The sequence below is a fragment of the Amblyomma mixtum genome, chromosome 3 (assembly GCF_055824585.1).
Source record: "Amblyomma mixtum isolate Tamu chromosome 3, ASM5582458v1, whole genome shotgun sequence".
In the NCBI taxonomy this organism is placed as follows: Eukaryota; Metazoa; Arthropoda; class Arachnida; order Ixodida; family Ixodidae; genus Amblyomma; species Amblyomma mixtum.
The window spans coordinates 92999567-93020501 of NC_143014.1; the positions used below are offsets into that span (position 1 = coordinate 92999567).

Consider the following 20935-nt stretch of genomic DNA (forward strand, 5'->3'; position numbering starts at 1 on the left):
AGTCAATAAATGACTTCTGTTGGGGCATGATTGGTCTTGGTTACTCAAATGAAAACCTCTAAGGCTGACTATAAGCAGCCAACTGGCTCAGCAGGGGTAGGCAGGAAGTTAGGTGGGCAGATGAGATCAAAAAGTTTGCGGGGATACGGTGGCCGCAGCTGTCAAAGGACATGGTTAATTGGAGAGACTTGGGAAAGGCCTTAGCCCTGTAGTGGGTGTAGTCAGGTTGATGATGATGATGATGAGCTCAGCCACACAATGTTTTACAGCAATCAACGTCATAGAAGTGAAAAGTTTGTCTGAAATCTGATCTGAGCGCAAACAGTTGGAGACCGTGGGGGCACAGCCCCCTCTGGAGAATTTTTTTTTTAGGCAGGGAGGCCGTCCCCCTAGGTTTCCCCCTTTTCCGGAGTCCCCGTATAGACACAAAAGGCGCGCGTGTGCAGCGTGATATCAGTGCACGTTAAATATCTCTATGCGACCGAACTTACGCAATTCTCTCTTTCACTAGCACCTTCCTTCCATCCCGGCGCGGTTGAGGAGTCCCGCGAGGAGTGAGACAGTTAGTGAGCCACTTCCTTTCCTCAACAATTAATTTTCATCCCTAGCCCGAACATTGAACAAACCACATACCGCGGCACGGGGTTATAGCACCGTCCATTTCCCTTTCCTGCCTGGCCTCTGCTGCATAGCCATAAAAAAGTTGCCCAAAAGTACAGATAGCTGGTTGAATTTGCTTGAGCGAGGCAAGTGTATATGTGCGTTCCTCCCCTGTTGCTTTCGCTTTTTTCTCGTTTATTCGGGTCATTCAGCAACCCAGTTTTTAGAAATAAACTTCTATTTATGATTTTTCCTTTCGGCCCAGTCACTCAACTTCTACGCAGCATATTTTTTTACGACGATAGCATTTCATATTGAAACCCCTACTCTAAACACGACCATTTGTGTGGTAATTACTTGTACATAAACTACTTTTGCTAACAAACAAGCATATTGTACGGGTCCCACATTTATCCCCGAAAAAAGGGCGGTTAATTCTTCCACGGGAAATTGTATTCGCTGAAAGAAACCGCGAGAATGGCGTTATGAAATGAACGCCGAAGAACGCCCGCCGAATTTTCAAAAAATAAACCGGTCCAACCTCCAGCCATGAGCTCATAACCAATGGTCGCTATATGGAGTAGGAGTGAGCACACAACCAACGTAAATCTTGAACCCTCGCTTGTTCCACTCAGATAACTCAGAAAGCATTCAGAATGTCATAGAATCACTGCGCCTGTATTTTTTCTCTCAGCCATATATCGGACCCTTCACGTTCACTAGCTATTTTAAAGAAGCCATTATCTAAACGCAGAAGTGCACAGTGGTCCTGACACTGAAACAGTACGCATTCTCGAGCGCATCCATTTCCTTTAAGTTATACAGAAAACAAATCAACAAACAAAACAGGGACAAATTTGGAACGGCGAATAGACGGGAAACTTAACAAACATGCATCTGTTTAGCGAATGCATCACTTGTGTGCACCGATGACCTAAATTTAATTAACGAGGCTTTACTGATAACTCGATCGTCATCGAACTCCTCATCGATAAAATCGACACAGACACACACTGTATACTCTACGACGTACGCTGCAGTGTACATCGATGACATTTTATTCAACTTTTGTGACCTGTGAACAAAAGGTGAGATACAAATGTAACAGCCTTGCTCCATGCGTGCAGAACAGCAAAGAAGAAAAAAATAATGAACACTCATGCACAGCGCAAAGAAGCAGCATCCTGCAGACAAATAAATTGAACACCTCGGTAAGCGATAGACGCAGCTTTCAGCCTGTGCTTTAAAGCATGCCTGGCCGAAAACTCAGGTCCGGTGAAGGCGAGTTCACACGAGTTCACAGCTGCGAAGCCCCCTCTAGAAGCTTCTTGATGTCACTTTCAATTGCGTTGGGTTCTGTCGTTGGTGCATACCTAGCAACGGGCTGTCCAGACTTGTTGACAAGAAATTTAGTGAAATTCCACTTGATTCCGTCACCCAAGGTGCCACTTTGCCGTTGCTTGAGGAACTTCCAAAGAGGATGAGCGCCGTCACCATTCACATCCACCTTTGCAAACATGTCAAACTTGACATTGTACGTCGACCTGCAGAAATCCGCTATTTCCGCGTTGCTCCCTGGCTCCTGACTTCCGAATTGATTGCAGGGAAACCCCAGGATGCTCAGAGGTGGGTTGTTCGAAGAGTACTTCTCGTGCAGGGCTTGTAGCTGCTCATAGTTTGAGTTGGTGAAACCGCACCGAGAGGCAACGTTCACTATCAGTACAACGTGGCCGGAGTATTTCCTGAGGGAGACTTTCTTCCCACTGATATCTTCCGCAGTGAAATCGTAGATGGAACAGGCATCCTTCCAGTTATCCCCCGACGCCATGTCAAGGCCCGGCATCAACGGTTCGTCAGCAGGATTTGCAGGGCAGCTATGGGGATCGCCCTCCACTTGCACCAATACACCTGCAATACACAACACGCAGACGACAAGACGAAACAAAACTTGCATTTTCCGGCTGTCTAGCGGAGCACAGAACACGCACACCGCGGAATGTACGATACACGAGGTGGTGTCGGCACCTATTGGGCATAGAGGAAACCAACTCATTCTTTTTCCGCTTTACACTCTAATACTAACAATTAGGGCCACGTTGTACTGTTTTTTTAATAGGTAAAACATAAAAAAGGATTATAAAATGTGCAAGTGCTTTTATTTGTTTTCAAAAATTCAAAACCAGTATTTAAACAAGTATGACGTCATTGGTCGTACTAAGCGGATTTGGCTTGTTTTTTGTCTCGTACCGCGTGTGCCGATGGCCTTAAGCATGACGTGTTTCGGTTTTGACCATAAAGTTAATATAACCGGTTTTGACCATAAAGTTAATATACTGGTTTTGACGCTTCCTTGGCCCTCTTTTGAGAATTCGACGCAACGTGGACGCAACCATGCTGCAAAGTGAGTGTATACCTGAAAAGTCTATTGGATTTGAGTGCCAGAACGGCAAGTAAGCTTGCGAAATGTAATAAGGATGATTATTTTATTCTAAACAACGGTTTTAGCATCGCTTTGGTATGATGAAACAATGGACGATCGCTCGTGGACGCCCGAAGTTGAGCGCTTCGTGCTTTATAAAGGCGGGTAACCATAAACAATACTGTGCATCTTTATTGTGAATACTTTTGAAAACGTTTCCGCCTCAACCGCTGGCTCGATTACGGTAAAACTGCGCACAGAGCTTGGGTGTTACGGTAACTAAGTTTGAAACCGGCAATTCCTGGTTCAGCCGCGCCTGATGCAAACCCGTAGCCGTCTGCACCAAGATCGACGAACAGAAAGCCGCCACAGAGCTATTCTGCCGCCGAAGGGCGGCTGTGGCGCCATCAAACATCATCCATGCCATCTAAGGACGCGCGCACTTTGCAACGTTCGCTTGGCGTCGTGGCGCTTTCATCTGCAGATAACAGATGGCGCCACTACCGCCTTTTGGCGAAAACTTTTCGTTGATGGCTTTCGGTTCCTCAATCTCAGCGCAGACCCACCGTGGCGCAGACCGTGGTGTAAGAAAATCTTCTTACACCGTGGCTGACAGTCATGCTCCCGGTGTCACCTTGGCGCTCTCCATCGGCACACTAGCCAGTATATATTAGGCACTGCAAGCGCCAGCGATATGGAGGAAAAAAAAATTCAGAGGGAACTTACGGCTGCTTACGTGCTGCTTATACTCGGTTCGAATACCTGTCGCGAGCTAGCCTCCAACCCGACTAAGAAACGTATGCTATATGTAACGAGAAAGCATAGGACACCACCCGCAACGGTGTACGACGAACGGTTGCGTTACAATTTTAATACGGAAATTGGTTTTGAGGAAATGGGAAATGCCGCATTAACTCTCGGTAGACACCTCAACCGCGCCTTAAGGGAAGAGGTAAAGTCCGAAAGGCATTTATTTATTTATTTATTTATTTATTTATTTATTTATTTATTTATTTATTTATTACAATACCTTCAGGGCCCCAGTGGGGCGTTACAGAATGGAATGGATAAAAAAGTAAAGACAATGCAGCAAAATGAAAACAAAAAGTAAATGCAAAATGTAATGTAATACAGCAAAGAAAGAAAAAAACGTAAGCTTCAACAAAATACATATCAGATTAGGTAACAAAACAGCCTAGTCAAACACAGTTTTCCGCGGCATTTTTAAATAAACAGGTGTCAGAAATATCGGCAACCAAGGTGGGCAGGTGGTTCCAATCGCTCGCCGTCTTGGGTATAAACGAGTTAAAGTATGCATTGCTTCGGCAGTATGGAATGCGTACCTTGTGGCGATGATCCGTGCGAGGTGATATGAATGATGGTTCAGATAGAAGATCCCGTTTTAGCTGATGATTGTGGTAGTAAATCTTGTGAAAAGTTAGCATTCGCGCGAGTTTTCTACGAAGGGACAGGCTAGGAAGGTTCAAAGTATTTTTCATGGCAGTTACACTAGCAGTGCGGGAAAAGTTAGACAAAATAAATCGGGCGCTACGATTCTGTACTGACTCTAACTGATTAGTAAGAGAGTAGTAAGAGAGTAGGAGAGTATTAAGAGTATTAAGTAGTAAGAGAGTATTAGTCTAACTGATTCAACAGAAGGTACGTATGTCGGTTCGAATCCCTGTCGCAAGCTAGCCTCCAACCTGACAGCAAAGAGAAATCGTATGACACCACCCGGAACGCTGTACTACGAATGGTCGCTCACATCTTTGGTACGAATGTAGTCGGGAATACGGGCACAACATTGAGGTCAGCCAGTGGGGGTTATGGTTTATGGTTTAGGGGGTTTAACATCCCAAAGTTACTCAGGCTGTGAGGGACGCCGTAGTGAAGGGCTCCGGACAATTTCGACCACTTGGGGTTCTTCAACATGCACCGACATCGCACAGTACACGGGCCTCTAGAATTTCGTCTCCATCGAAATTCGACCGCCGCGGCTGGGGTCGAACCCGCGTCTTTTGGGTCAGTAGCCGAACGCCTTAAGACGGATCAAATTTATTAGACTGTCTAAAATTGCGGCGCTCGGCTTGCTGTGTGCGTCCTAAGGCCGCTTGATGACGTCACCTTATTTTTCTTGCCATCGCTGGGCTTTGCTGTACCATCTGCGAGTACGCTGTACCACCTGCGAGACGTAGTGGGGCTGCTAAGGCTTTCAACTTAAAAAAAAATCGTGAGGAAGAGTCCGGCGGTAACATTGAAGACTAGTCATAAAAAGTAAAAAAGGAGAGAATCGGCCGGCCATGGCCGCCCCTACCCTTGGGCGAGCCTTCTCATTGGGCGTGCCCGGGTGGCGCGGGTGGGACCTGGTGGGACGGGTCGCGGAGGGATGTAGTCGCAACATGTTTTCTTTTTTCGGTGCCAAAACACTTCTAGCCGCGCGCCCCGGGTTTCAGTGGTGTGCATGTGTGTGAAGCCTCTGAGTAGCAAGTGTTACTGGCTGACTGGGTCAGTGGACACCTCAATCGCGCTGCGAGTAGGCGGTGGCGTCCACCTACAAATTGAGGCAGTTATGCGCATTTCCTTTTCTCAAAAAACTAGCGGAAGGTTTAGACTCGGTTGATTTTAATGAAATTTTGAAAGGCGCATAACTGGCTCCCCGGTTCAGTGGACATCTCAATCGCGGTTTGAGGCACGTGGCGGGGGCTTCCGTCTGCAAAAAACCGTGCTTTCTTATAATATTTCTTGCTTAACAATACTAAAGCGCTAACCATTTTTTTTCTAGCGCTTCGGCGTGTATGAGTGGGGGGGGGGGGGGGGGGGGGAGGGGGGCGGCGAGGAGGAGCATTATTTTTAATCGGCGATATCTTCAGTGTTAATGAACCTAGCTTAGCAATCTGCTGGTGCGGCGACGAGTGATGGAATTGGAATATCGATCGCTAGAGCGCTTTTCGTAACCTCTGTGAATGCCATTTCATGGCCCCTTTAAAGCTGCGGAACTGAAGCGCCAAAATGAAGTGTGTGGACGAACACAGATGAAAGAAAAATAATTGGTTATATTTTTGTAATTTACAGGCTTTTAAAAATGTTTTAGTTGTGTACATTTGTTTGGAAAGTATTTTTTTTTTTGTAAAAAGAAAAATTGTATTCGCATTCCCTCACAGCTGCGGACAGCGGCTGTTGTGCCATGCACATTGCTTAGTCTACGGATTTACAGGGGCTTGCATGCTTGCCGCTCGGTTTAAACCGAAAAGTCATGTATTCCCTAATTGTGTCCTACTACAGCTGCCAACTCTATCTAGCTGCCACCAGACCTTCATTATTCGAATGCTCCCTATGTTCCGCGCATGCGTCAGGAGAAAGCGGCGAGAGGGAAATTTGCCGGTACGTGGCTTAGGCGTAGCGTTTTTTTTTTTTTATTGTGCGCGTTCGTTCTGCAATCGCCGTTGGTTTTTGTTTGTTTGTACATTTTACTTGACAGCGACTGCCACATCGTGGATTGTCTCGTCGCAGTGAAGACCACTACGTACGACCGGTGGGACGCTTGAGGAGGCCAATGTGCATTTCCATTCTCGATTTCTCTCAATTCGTTGCTGTACGTGCTCCGTGGCTTTCGTCCCCGCTGGATGCTGGCCATCGAACCGCGAGGAGTGCGATTTCTCGGTGCATTTGCTTCACGCTGTACGAGCTCCATGCGGGAAATCGTAGTTAATTCATTCCGACTTTAGAAAAGCAGCAGCGCGAACGTACGTACTATAACACGCCCCATTTTACATTCGTGCTGTCGTTTCGTTGTCGCCGGGGCACCGCGATTCAGACCAAAGGCCCATTCACACTTGCGAGTCGCGAAGGGCGTGCGACCGGCTGTCGCTTGCGGCCAGGGAGCGGCTGGACTGTACCGATGTTCACACTTGCAAGGGTGACCCGCGGGTCGCTGGATAGCTCACTATTGTTTTGTGACATATGCCTGTGGCGTATTATAAGAATGAATGTGCTTGCATCCAGAAATCCTATCAGCTCAGTGCCTTCAGTTTTCTTTTAAGAGTCGGTGCAAGTGGTCTTCGGTCCGGTGTATCCATTTTCCTCACGTCCGCCGCGGTGGCTCAGTGGTTATGGCGCTCAGCTGCTAACCCGTAAGACGCGGGTTCGATCCCGGCTGCGGCGGTCTCATTTCGATGGAGGCGAAATTCTAAACGCCCCTGTACTGTGCGATGTCGGTGCACGTTAAAGAACCCCAGGTGGCCGAAATTTCCGAGGCCCTTCACTACGCCACACCCTCATAGCCTGAGTCGCTTTGGGACGTTAAGCGCCCATTAATCAATATCAATCAAATCACCATTTACCTCAGGGCATCGCTGCGTTGCGAAGAAGCCGCCAAACCAGCTAGGGTATACGGCAGTCATATACAGCGTAATAAAAATTGCCCCGAAAATTCGAAAGAGGTCGTAATGCAAGGCTAGTCCATTTAGTAGAATAACGTAGTAGAAGAAAGTGAGAGACCTCTCCCGAATTTTTAACGCAGCTTTCTTTGCGCTGTAGCCTAGGCTCGTCGCGCTCCGTCGATATGCTCCTATACTGTCCTTGACGTACCACAATTACTCGGCCGCTTCTGGGGCACTGTGCGCGCGTGCTGAAGCCTGCCTTGGAGCAACAACGTAATAGGTGAGCGAAAAAGACCTATTTCAAAATTTTTGAGTAATTTTCTTTAAACTGTAGCATAAACGCGTTGGTAGGGTGGCTTCACCGCAGATCAGAGGTGTCGTGTGGAAAGTGGGCACGCCAGACCGATGTCTCGCCTCGTCGGACAGGTTTTGTAGGCAGAAAGCAAAATTTTCTTCCTTCTGCGTTGACCTAGCTGTTTTATATTTATGCCTTATACTTTTCCAGGAAACGCTCTATGGCATCTTGTTCAGCAACAGATGCGGTCTCCACTTTTATTTTCTGCTTACCGTTGTATCAATCACGCCACAAAAGTAATAAAGGTCGTGTTTCGTTTGTGATGGCACAATTGTGTACAGCCATTGGTTTGCAATTGCGTGCAGCGAGGCTTGGGACTCTGTAGTTGAAATTTGGGAAACATTTCATTCTATAAATAAAAGTGCTGCAGGTGTGAGGTAAAATGGAAGCTTCAGATTGTCACGGGTATTACATTTTGTACCATTTTATTATTTATTTTGCAGTGTATTCTTGGAGGTACTTTAATAAAAAGGGTATAAAGATTTTGTAGCATAACATGCATCAACTGTTGAACAAATATTTTGAAATATTTAAACTAGTAAAAACAATGCACAGATAGGTTGTGCTCACTGCTACAGGAAACCAGAAGCCTCACAACAAAGAGAGAAAACATGCATAACGCAGCTGCTGAGGAGCATTGGCACAGTACATCTGCTATGGAAAACGCTTACAGTGCGTTATACTTCACACAGTGCGTCGTGTAATGTGGTCACTAGGTTCAGCTTATTGGAAGGGACACAGGAAAACTCTTCCAGTTCTTATTGTTAGTAAAATCGTTTCTGTGCATATTGATGCTTGGCAGGCAGCAAAATGACTATTTATCGAAAATTGCAGTGAAATATTTTCTTGCCACTAGATCCAAAATCGTGAGGTCTAAAAGATCCCATGATCATTTTTTTGGAGTGAACGGTGGTGCAGCCTAGGCTCATCTGCACCCAAAACAAACTGTCTATGCCCGCAGTATACCTGCCAAAGTGACTGGTTATTTCACAGCTTGCATTACAAGCGCAGTTTTAAGTGAAAGTAGCATTTTTGTCGTTAGAATGCGGTAATCTGTCGATACAGTCAAACTTCAGTTTCCTTCAACGGTTAAACAGGATAATACACATATGCTAGATCGATTGGTTGATTCAAATATTTGATATACAGGGTGTTTCACCTAAGACGTTACACAATTAAAAAAAAAAGGATTTTTTAGTTAGACGAGCGCTGTTTTAGGCACAGCATTGCCAGCGGTGCAGTACATGAGAATACAGCCAAGATGTGCTCACTAGTAGGACTGTTAACTGATATTGAATAATTAACGTTTTAACGATTACCGTTAGGCTTCTTAATTATTGACATCGGTGTAGCCCATCGTGAGTGATATCCATATTAACTTTTAGAATTTCGAAAACGCGGTTACCCTCGGTGCTATGGGCCAACAAATTTTGCCTACATCGCACCAAAATACATGCGTTTTCGAGAAGCTTGGAGACAAAGCAACCTCTCCAGTGCACGTAACTCGTCTAAATAGCCAAAATTTGTTGGGCCAGAGCGCCGAGGGCAACCGAATTTTTGAAATTCTACAAACTGATATCGATATATATTACCTACGGTGGGCTACAGCCTCTCAGTAGTTATGAAGCGTAACAGCAATACTTAAAAAGGTAACTATTCAATTTTAGTTAGCCAGACTGCTATTTAGCAAGTCTTAGATGCATTCAGATGACAATGCTACGCCGGAAAAGGCGCTCTTCTAACTCAAAAAGCCTATTTTTTTTAAATTGTGTAAAGCCTTAGGTGAAACATGCCGTATATACGACCACTCAAAGGGCAAACCAGAAAGGAAGTGTGTGTGTATACCAAGGAAGAAGTCATATTGAGGTGCTAGGTTTCTCTTTGGAATAGCAGCAGCAGACTGTCGCTGTCCAATCGTCTGTTCACCGTGGATGTGGCCACCTCTGGAGGTCCCAACGTTCGATGAGCCTAGATTTACATAAAGTGCGGTATTGGCCAGCTGTACACCACTGCATATCCACAAAAGATTATGGAGCGTAGCCGGAGCACTCGGATGCCTGTGCGAGAGAAGGTGAAAAACCGGTGAAAAGAATGCCTAATTTCAGGGACCCCAATCAAATATACACACGCCCACTCAACTACCACGGGTGTTAAATGCACGCACGTGATGCACCAGTTCATCAGTATTATTTAAGAGTGCTGGTAGTTGATGGTATAGAACCATTAAAGTGAAAATGAAGCTTGCAAACAATTTAAGCGCAGCTACGGCCTTTGTAACTATTCCAGCAGTGCTTTACCGAAGTCCGTTCACATCTCAGGCTTTTCATGAGATAGAAATTCCCCTACTTATAATGCATTAAAACTTCCCATGATAGTGGTGGTAGTAGTAGTAGTAGTAGTAGTAGTAGTAGTAGTAGTAGTAGTAGCAGCAGCAGCAGTAGTAGTAGTAGCAGTAGTAGCAGTAGCAGTAGCAGTAGTAGCAGTAGCAGTAGTAGTAGTAGTAGTAGTAGTAGTAGTAGTAGTAGTACGAGAATTTATTCAAGCACAACACTTTGGCGCCTAAGACGTCGATGGACTGCTGCACGAGCAGGTGCTGTTCGTCTTTACCTTCAGCTCCAAGCCAGTTCATCCAGGTCCCGACAGTATGGGAGGGGGTGGGAAAGAAATCCGATTGCAGTGCAACCGGGTCCGAGAATAAACAGCGGGAGAGGTTGGCGTAAGCGGCAGGGCAGTTGGGGCATGAAGGATCGCGACGGAATTCGCATAGATAGAGCCATGCAGGTGTGACAAGTGTGAAGTTGTATCTGTCGAAGGATATGTGAACCTCCGGCACAGAAAGACTAGGATGAAGGTCGGGGTAGAGTTTACGATCAAAGCGAAGAGCGTTGTAATACTCTTTGATGGTAGCGCAAGCGGACAGTCTCGACCCGCCCTCCGAGGGCCTTGGAAAGGGTGTCAACGGTGCCCGGATAAGAGTTTCGCGGGCTAGCTGGTTAGCCAGCTTATTGCCGCTAATCGCCAGGGGTCCATCGCAGGAAGACGGGGCAAGGCTGCAGCGACGCATGTGCTGCCACGAGGTAGACATATGTGGTGGAAGTGTTTTTGTATTGAATGGCACGAATGTCCGCCTGTGAGTCAGTGTAGATGGTTTAACCATGCACAGGTGGCAGCGAATGAAAATGTTGAATGGCGTGAATGATGGAGAGGACCTCGAGCGAGAGAATGTCAGGGAGGTGTATGAACGGGCCGCTAGTGAGAGTGACAGGGGTAGAAAGCAGAGGATGAAAGAGGACTTGCAAGGCTACCGGAGCCGAGAGGAGCCACGTAAGAGGCTTCCGTGTGCGCCCCTCCATGAGTGTTTAAGGGGGGGCTATGATGACAGGCAACAGCATGTCGGCGGCCAGCATGCAGGACTGATAACATATTGGAGGGAAGAGGAAGTATACGGAGGTTAAAAGACGGCATTTGCCCTGCAGTGGGCGTAGTCAGGCTGCTGCTGATGATGATGACCTTGGGCCCATATCGTGTGAATGTAAATTGCCTTTTGTGCGTAACTTTCGCTGTGCAGTGATATAAAACGTCGGTTCCGCTTCATACCATTTAATTGAGACAATATTTTTGCTGGGCGGTCACCCTGAATCGGTTGAGGCATGCAGTTTGCTATCGCTATGTTTGCTGTGTACCGTTCAAGCCGATTCGCTCGTGTGGTTCCAAATCTAGCCGACTTAAAGCAATGCATTAGGCTTTTGTGTTTTGCATACAGACAAAATGCTAGGAGAACTTTGCACTTTCTAGGGTTTTAAAAAGCACTTTTGATAACACCTCCTATAGTCAGTTTCACTGCAATCGTGAAGTCTTATGGAAGGTGGCATGTGTTGGATGCGCACGTTATTAACACTTGGAAGCCATATGCGTCTGACTGTCGCCTTTGTTGTGATATTGTTGTCTGTTAGCGCGTGGTTACCGGCTAATAGCACTCGTCGTAAGTTTGGTTTGGTTTGGTTTATGGGGTTTAACGTCCCAAAGCGACTAAGGCTATGAGAGACGCCGTAGTGGAGGGCTCCGGAAATTTAGACCACCTGGGGTTCTTTAACGTGCACTGACATCGCACAGTACACGGGCCTCGAATTTCTCCTCCAAAGAAATTCAGCCGCCGCGGCCGGGATCGAACCCGCGTCTTTCGGGCCAGCAGCCGAGCACCATAGCCACTGAGCCACCGCGGCGGCTGTGCGCACTGCTGAACATTTGAGCACTTTGTCAGTCGCTGCCTTTTTTACTACCCACAACGCTGCATGGGCTTAGAAGGAAAAATGCTCCTATAGATGCTTGAGACTGCTTATGCGGCTCCGCTCTGTAAAAATTTCTCAGCTAGATAAGATTGCAACGCATGCATCATGCTGCCGTGCAGATTTGTCATGGGAATAATTTATTTACATCTTTCGTCACAAATGTGGTTGTCGGCATGCCGGTGTGATTCTCACCTGCGCCTGCCCTTTCCGTTCTTTGCAGTTAAAAAACATACAGGCAGAGGTAGTGCAACTGCTGTCCTTGTATGAGCTCAACAGACTTTTATGAAAAAATTTATACCTATGCAGCTACTGTCTATAAAGCTATTTTCATTTGGTTATATGTCTTGGTTATATATCTACACCATAGCCAATAGAGTAGATGAAACGGAAATGATTTCTTTTACAGGACGTTTCTGTAAAGCAAAGTTCGTCACGTGAGGCATGAAAAAAGTGCAGTATAATCGCTGATACGCCATTTGTTATCACCCCAGCTCTTTGAAGCAGGCTGGCGTAAGCGTCTTAGCGAATTAAAACTATGAATCGGCGATTATATTGTAGCTTTTTGCATTCCTCCCATGACCTAAACCCATCCTTCACGGCATAGCTATGGTTCGGAAGCTGAACTCGAAACCGAAGCTGCATTAAGAAGAAATTTGATTATAAATTATTGAGCGGGCGCACAGGAATACCAGGGAGTGATCCATGCATACTGGTGTCTTAAGCGTCATTAAAAAAAACAACAAAAACTCCTGTTTCTCTATGTTGTGCTTTAAAGGACTATAGACACCAAATTTATGCTTGCGCGTTTTCTTCTTTCAAATGATGCGCTAGACGTTAAAGTATATGGATCACTGCGTGGCATTCGCCTACGACTGTTAAAAAAATTATAATTGAATTTCTTCTTGACGCTGTTTGGTTTCGGTTTTGTCGTGTCCGGTCGCTGTGTTGAATGCAGCGAAAGACGCACACGGTACTTTAAGACTTCGTTTATTTAAAGCCGATGAGGGTGCGACCAGCGTCGACCGAGGCAGGAGCCGAACTGGCCGCCCGAAGAAAGGAGGGAGCGGAGAAGCGTCCACGGGAGGGAGTGGCTTCCCAAAACAGGAGGAGGATGCGGGGGCGCACCATGGGGGGGCATCTGGCGACAGCGTGCGACGAGGGGCAAGTGGTCGTTAGGAGGAGGATGCGAGTGGTCGTTAGGAGGAGGATGCGAGTGGTCGTTAGGAGGAGGATGCGGGGGCGCACACACACAAAAGCAATAAGGGGACACAACACTTCCTTCCCCCTTAGAAAGTTGCCTGGTATCGTGCAGGGGGTCGGCGCTCACGCGTGGAGGCGCGCTGGCTTTGTGCGCTCGGGGGAGAAACACTTGTAGGCTGGCTGTTGTTCGCTGTGTCTCCTAGGTCTGTCCTGGGCGAAGTCTCTTCTTCCGGGAAGAGGTGCCAGGCTATGTGGGAAGATGGTGCACGTGTTCTCTCCGCTGGCGGACAGCTCTCAGACGGCGTCGTAAATCTACGCAGCTGGTTGAGATGTCGGCGTGCTACTGTGCCATGTATGTTGACGAGCCAAGAGCGCAGGCCTATGCGTCTGACAATTGTAGCTTCCTCCCAGCGTGGCTTTTTCAGAAACTGTCGGGCGAGGACGCGCTGCCCCTCATTAAGCGTGCCGCAGCGCGGAATTGCTTTTTCTTCCCGGAACGTCTCTGCCTTTGGCTCGGGGAGGATGGCTGTGAGCTGGGTTCGCATTTCACGCTCGAACATCATTTTCGAGGGGGTCTCGCCTGTTGTGCTCTGAACCGTCGTGTGCTGCTTGAAGAGAAAGCGCGCAAGGCGGCGCTGCAGCGAGCCTGTCTGATCTCTTTCAAGGGCGCGTTTTAGCTCGGCTACGTAGCGCTCGGCTTGTCCGTTTGTTGCTGGGTGGTAGGGGGCCGATGTAACTGATGAGATCCCGTTGTCGCGATAAAACTTGAGGATCTCCGCAGACACAAACGGTGTTCCGTTGTCCGACACTACCTTGCGCGGCAGGCCGAACGTTGCAAATAGTGATCGGAGGTTGTCAATGACTGCTGCCGAAGTCGTCTGTCCCATTTGCCTTATCTCAAGCCACTTTGTGTAGGCATCTACGACCACAAGGAAAGTGCAGCCCTCAATTGGTCCTGCAAAATCAATGTGCAGTGTGTGCCATGGTGTGTCTGGCTTTTCCCATTCTGGGACAGGAGCTTTCGGCGGGGCGCTCCGGCTGCTCTGGCAAGGCTTGCATTCTCGCACCACTGTTTCGATGTCGTTGTCAATGCCAGGCCACCACATGTAGCTTCTGGCACACTTTTTCATTGCAACGATGCCCCGATGTCCGGCGTGGATGAGAGACATAGCTTGTGCGCGTAGTTCTCTCGGCATCACAACTCGGGACCCAAATATGATGCAGCCGCGATGGGTGCTCAACTCTGTAGCTCGCCTGCGGTAAGCGTCGAAGTTGTCCCCTTTGAGTTTATGCACGTTGCCTTGTTGAACAGCTGTGTAAACTAGCCGGAGAGCTGCGCACTTCTGCGTAGATGCTGCAACTGTGCCTGCTGTAAGCGGAGGTTCTGGCAGTGCTTCGAACATCAGAACGTCTCCTGGTGGAAACGGTTCGTCAACAGTTGCGTCTAGTGGCAGACGGCTTAGCGCATCGGCGTTTTGATGTTTACTCCCATTGCGGTAGACCAGAGCGTAGTCGTACGCTGAGAGTTTGATGCACCAACGTGTCATTCGCGGAGACAAAGTTGGTGGCATAGGCCTTTGTGGTCCCAGAATGCCCAATAGCGGTCGGTGATCGGTTATAAAGGTCACCTTCCGGCCGGCAATGTACTGGTGAAAATGTGTCGCCGCGTAGACGATGGCTAGCCCTTCTTTGTCAAGTTGCGCGTAGTTGCGTTCTGCTTGCGACAACGTACGTGAGGCGAAGGCGATGGGAGCTTCCCTTCCTTGCTCGTCAGTTTGCGATAGAACCGCGCCGACTCCGTACGGTGATGCGTCGCAAGCCAAAAGCAGAGGCTTCCTTTCGTCGTAGTGGCGGAGGACTGTACATCTTCGAATCAGGTCTTTCAGGGCATCGAATGACTGCTGATGGCGTGGCGACCATGTCCATGTCACATCTTTCCGAAGGAGTTGGTATAAGTCGTTGGCCACGGTAGCTCTTTGTTCCAAGAACCGGTCGTAGAACGTCAAGAGTCCGAGAAAAGCCTGTAGCTCCTGCTTGTTTGTTGGAGCTCGTGCTTCTGTGATCGCTCGCACTTTGTCCTCGGTAGGGTGAATGCCTTCCGCATCAATTCGGTGTCCCAGAAATTGCACCTCTGGCACCGCAAAACAGCACTTCGATTTGCTTATGCACAAATTAGCGTTTGCTAGCCTTTCGAGAACGAGCTCTAGGCGCACTGCATGCTCTTCAGTGGAAGTGCCACTGATGATGACATCGTCAAGGTAGACACAAACTCCTGGGATGCCCTGAAGCACTGTCTCCATGAATTTTTGAAATATGGCCGGGGCTGCAGCTACGCCAAAAGGCAGTCGCTTGACTTTGTACAAGCCTTTCAGTGTGTTAATTGCCAATAATTCAGCAGTTGACTCGCTCACCTTCAGCTGCTGATACGCCTGGGTGAGGTCCAATGTGCTGAAGACTCTTGCGCCACGTAGTACACTGAATACTTCTTCAGGTGTCGGTAGCGGGTAAGAGGACGCTTTAGTCGCAAGATTGACGGTGCTCCGGTAGTCTCCGCAGAGGCGTATGGTTCCGTTCTTCTTGCGAACTACGACAAGTGGTGTGGCCCATTCTGAATGCTGCGTCGGCTCGATGACACCTTGCTGCTCCAGTTTGTCCAACTCTTTTTCAACTGAATCTCGGAGAGCAAACGGCACCGGCCTGGCCTTCAGAAATTTGGGTTGCGCGTTGTCCAACAACTCCAGTGTGACCGGGGGCCCTTCGTTTCCTGGAATCTCTTCCGAGAATACTCTTTCGTATTTCTCTTGCAGTTGCTCAACCATGTTCTGGCTCGGCGTCTGGTGTATGCCGCATATCATCACGCCTAGTGGAGAAAACCAGTTTCTCCCTAGAAGGCTTGATCCTGTGCCCTTCACAACAAGCAGAGGTAGCGTATGGGTCTGGCCGTTGTAGTTAACCTGCACGTTGGCAGAGCCCAATAGTGGCAGATTCTGTCCTGACCACGTTCGCAGGTGCGTGTCGTCTTGTTGCAGGGCGGGTGCGTCAGATGGCCATGAAGTTCGGAACGTGTCCTCACTGATCAGAGTACAGGCTGCGCCGGAGTCCACCTCGAACTTAATCAGCTGGTGATGTACGCTTACTTCTGTAAAAATCTTCGGTCGCGTGCCGAGATTCATGGTGTTCAGGTCGTACAACACAGATGGTGTTGCTGATGTTGTTCCATGGAGATCAGATAGCGGCGTATTCTCTGAGGCGTTGACGCTGTGATTAGGCTGGGAAGGTGACTTTATCTTGGCAAGTCTCCGTTTCGTAATGCATGCTCTTTCGATATGCCCTCGCTTGTGGCAAAAATTACACGTGGCTGACTGGAATCGACATCCCTGGGGGTTGTGTTGGTCGTCACACCGCCAGCAGCGTTGTGCCTTTTTGACCGATTTTACAACAACAGAAGGCTTGCGCACCTGGTTGCTTGTCTGGTGTACCGGCTCGGTGTTCCGGCGAATCCCTCTCTGCTGGTGACCGGCGCTCTCCGCTCGAACGGCGATGTCGTAAGCTTTGCTGAATGTGAGGTCCTTCTCAGCGAACAGGCGCTGCTGCAGTGACTCGTCACTCAGTCCGCACACAAATCTGTCGCGTAACATCACGTCCAAGGGAAGCATGGTGGTGTTAGCAGAAGAAGCTGCGTCTCCCTCCTGCCCGGTAGCTGTTGTCGACAGCGTTCCAAAATTGCAGTCGGCAGCGAGCTTCTTGAGCGCGGCTACGTAGGCGCTCACAGTTTCTCCTCCCAGTTGATCTCGTCGTTGGAAGCGAGCCCGGCTGTAGACCTCGGATGGCCTTGGGTCGTAGTGCTTTTGCAGCGCTTTTACGATGTCGTCGTAAGACACTGCCGCTGGTGTGCTTGGCTGAATAAGGGCGCAGACAGTATCGTAGGTCTGCTCCCCGCACAGCGTCAGCAGGTTGGCCCTCTTCAAGGCTGGGTCTGTGATGTTGTTAGCTTCAAAGTAGAACTGAAGGCGTCCAACCCACGATGACCACGATGAGCCGTTGAATTCTGGTATCTGATTGGGAAACCCTCGCGTAGCCATGGCTTGTCAATAGCGTTGCGTAGCGCGGTTCGAATCCCATCCTCGTCGCCACTGTCGTGTCCGGTCGCTGTGTTGAATGCAGCGAAAGACGCACACGGTACTTTAAGACTTCGTTTATTTAAAGCCGATGAGGGTGCGACCAGCGTCGACCGAGGCAGGAGCCGAACTGGCCGCCCGAAGAAAGGAGGGAGCGGAGAAGCGTCCACGGGAGGGAGTGGCTTCCCAAAACAGGAGGAGGATGCGGGGGCGCACCATGGGGGGGCATCTGGCGACAGCGTGCGACGAGGGGCAAGTGGTCGTTAGGAGGAGGATGCGAGTGGTCGTTAGGAGGAGGATGCGGGGGCGCACACACACAAAAGCAATAAGGGGACACAACAGGTTTCATCAACCGAACGACGGCACCTAGGGTCACGTGAGGCACAAAAAAACGGAACCATAACTGCTGACACGTCGCTTGTTGTTATTCCAGCTCTTGAAGCAGGCTGGTTTTAATGTTGTACTGACTGAAACTATGTATCGGCGTTTATACTGCAGGTTTTTTCCATGCCTCACGTGACCTAAGTTTGAACTACACATATGAACTCATGGAGGAAGAAAAACTCCATGTATGAACTCCATGCCTATGAATTACACGTCACAGCCATGATTCGGTTGATGAAACCGAAAGAGGATAAGAGAATAAATTCAATTATAAATTGTTTAGTGGCCGTAGGAGAATACGACGCGGTGATCCATGTATTGAAATGTCTAACGCATCATTTAAAAGAAGAAAACACGCAACTAATATTAGGTGTCTGTAGTCCTCTAAGATAGTATGTATTCAAGCATCGTCTGTAGTGATTATGTCAGATAAAGCATAGAAAGGAAATGATCGTGGCCTAGCAGGTGTCAAAGTTTATTCAACTCTGTTAAGCTTCTCCCCCAACACACTGCGCAGTCTGCGGCACCCATTGTGTGTAGCTGTCAAGTAGTGCACGCCAATTACTAAAAAAGTGAAATTAGAAAGTAACCGACGGTTTTCTAGTGAAGCGAATTTAGCAACTTGCTTTACTGGTATATGCTGCTCTACTTCCACGCAAACGTTTCCTCTAGAATCTGGCAGCTGAAGTGAGGTGCCTCTTTGTTTGGAGGGCAATGCGCTGCTCGAGCGCTGTACACAAGGGTGACGCAGATTGTATGTGGTGATATCGCTCAGGTGGGTAAATTTCATTGGGGTCTAGTTTATGGGGCTATTTTTTCGTGCTGCTGCTTCACTTACATATACCAGTTATTTCTCGTTGACCTGCGAGTAAGATGACCATATACAATCTTTTGCAGTGACCTTCTTCAGGCGTGCTGATACACAAAGGAAATCTCCTTGAAACTCAACATCCTCAAGGCTTTGTTCCAATCCAAAAGCCTGCGCACCCTGCACCGAGGACTTGGGATTGGTGAAGAAGGTGTCCGCCCTAAAGCAGTGTTCATATGCGAGGCTGCACTTTATCCTGAGCGGCGGCAGGTTATCCAACTGAGTTGGACATTATACTGCTCTGCACCGACAGGCGCCGAAAATAAGATCCCATACTAATAGTACGGGCAAATTATGAGAACATTAAACTGTGCCTGACGTCCCCGGCATGCGTGTGACTAGAAGGCAACTTCGGACACTGGACAAGAAGCACAGCATTGACGATCCGCACTCCTTTCAGGGCTGCCTGTTTGTGTAGTACTGTTTGCTGTTGGCTCTGTATTAGTCTACTTTGAACGAAACCTGCCTCATAATGCTGCAGTTTATAAAGTTTATTGGTAACGATCCTCGTTGGTGTGCTTCATGACTGACAACTTAAATGCACTTCGGATCTAGACTCACAGCGATGCCCTGAAGGAAATTTAGTCCACTTTAGTAACCCCTATGTTGCAAAATTTTGTTAGAGGAGGTTTAGCCTTGTTTTATTTTCGCATGGCTGATCTCATCGCTTAGTCTAATGTCGTTCAATAAGCCAAGTTTGACACGTTATTCATACTGTTTGCAGATATATAATTGACTTTTCTAGTTATTCCACTGAGCTAAGATACTCATTTCCTTACTAGGCTGTGTTCATAGAAAAGAGTAATGACAATATTTTGTATTTTCGATGACTTCATTTGAGATAGCTTGATTAGGATAAAAAATCTTCCTATGTTGTGGGAAGCATCTTAGCTCTCTGTGTGATATTTCCCTCGCAAGGTGTCTTTATTATCTTATTTATTTATTTTTTATTTATTTATTTGTTATCTGCATCGCCCCATAGGAAATTACAGCAGGAGGGTTACAGATTTAACTACACATGAACAAATTGTTCCAATTCATGAAAAAAGAGCATCATTTGATACGATACATATGCTAGATGGCAGAATGTTCCAGTATCGAATAGCTCTAACAAAAAAAGAATAACGCAAGACGTCACCCTTCCAAGAAAATTGCCTGACCTTCAAGCAGTGGTCCAATCGCTTCGATATACAGTGTGGTGCCTGGATATATTTTCGTGGTTTATGCCTGTTTTAGAATAATAAGTATCGTGGAAAAATTTAAATCTCAGATGTCATCTGCGGTCTTTCAGTTCTTGCCATTTAAGGTTAAATTTTCTTTCTGTCATGATAAATTGCCAGCTGTAGTTTCCAAGAGCAAATCTAACCGCCCTATTTTGATATTTTTCTAATTTACTTATAAGCTCAGATGCATGGGGGTCCCAACAAACACATCCATATTCAAGTATTGATCGCACACCACTGAAATACAGCTGTGTTTTAAGTTACTTGGTAAATGACTAAAATTTCGCTGTAAGAACCCCAAAACTGATGCTGCGTTACTTATAATGTAGTTAACATGCTCATTCCATCGAAAACCAAAAGTAAAAAAGGCGCCTAAATATTTAAACTTCTTGGTTATGCTTCAAGTAATGCCATTTATTCTGCTAACCTACACGGATGACATTAACCTACAGGGATGATTAGCGCGTTTGCTTGTGAAGGTGATGTGAACAGTTTTTTTATATATTTAATTGGATGTCCCAACGCGCACACCAGTCTGGTATAGTGTCTTAATCAGCTCGCAGGATTTGTGAATCAGAAATGCTTCCTACTACTCTATAAACAACACAATCATCGGCAAACATCCTGAATGAAGACTGTATACCAGTTGAAATATCATTGATGTACAACAAAAACAAAAGCGCTCCCAACACTGAGCCTTGGGGAACACCTTACGTAACTGGTGCATATTGTGAAGAAAAACCGTTCAGAACGACAGCCTGTCATCGTAATGATAAATATTCGGCAATCCACTCAATTATTTTATAATCCAAGTGATAAGTTCTTAATGTGGAGAGGAGGAGACTGTGCGCGACTTCATCACATGCTTTGCGGAAATCTAAGCAAACGCAATCGACTACTTGTTGCTTATCGATTTCCGAGGCTAAGTCGAGAGCAAATTCTACCAGCTGCGTATTGCAAGATAAACCACGCCTGAAACCGTGTCGACTGGGGCTGAGGAGATTATTTTTAGTTAAATGGGTCATAACGCAGCTGTATATTACATGCTCCAGAATTTTTCTGGTTACGGTGAAGGAAACTGGTCTGTAGTTATGAACGGA

General features: G+C 47.4%; 1 protein-coding gene and 1 long non-coding RNA gene across 4 annotated transcripts; one reads left to right on the forward strand and one right to left on the reverse strand.

The window, feature by feature from the left end:
* Nucleotides 1-1618: 1618 nt before the first annotated feature.
* Nucleotides 1619-2630, reverse strand: LOC149350951 (uncharacterized). The gene has a single exon (XM_089576955.1). The coding sequence runs from the start codon at nt 2552-2554 to the stop codon at nt 1898-1900; it is 657 nt and encodes a 218-aa protein (XP_089433081.1). The 5' UTR covers nt 2555-2630; the 3' UTR covers nt 1619-1897.
* A 194-nt stretch (nt 2631-2824) lies between these two features.
* Nucleotides 2825-19117, forward strand: LOC149350952 (uncharacterized). 3 transcript variants are annotated; one of them, XR_016290474.1, is made up of 2 exons: nt 2825-3001; nt 18642-19117. It is a non-coding gene; the product is annotated as an uncharacterized LOC149350952 (long non-coding RNA). The 3 variants fall into 3 exon arrangements; XR_016290473.1 differs by lacking the exon at nt 2825-3001 and adding an exon at nt 6424-6551; XR_016290475.1 differs by lacking the exon at nt 2825-3001 and adding an exon at nt 6429-6611.
* The last annotated feature ends 1818 nt before the right edge of the window (nt 19118-20935 follow it).

What these genes read in the sequence shown, in the direction of transcription:
- LOC149350951 (XM_089576955.1), bottom strand. Translation starts at nt 2,554, where the DNA reads ATGCAAGTTTTGTTTCGTCTTGTCGTCTGCGTGTTGTGTATTGCAGGT.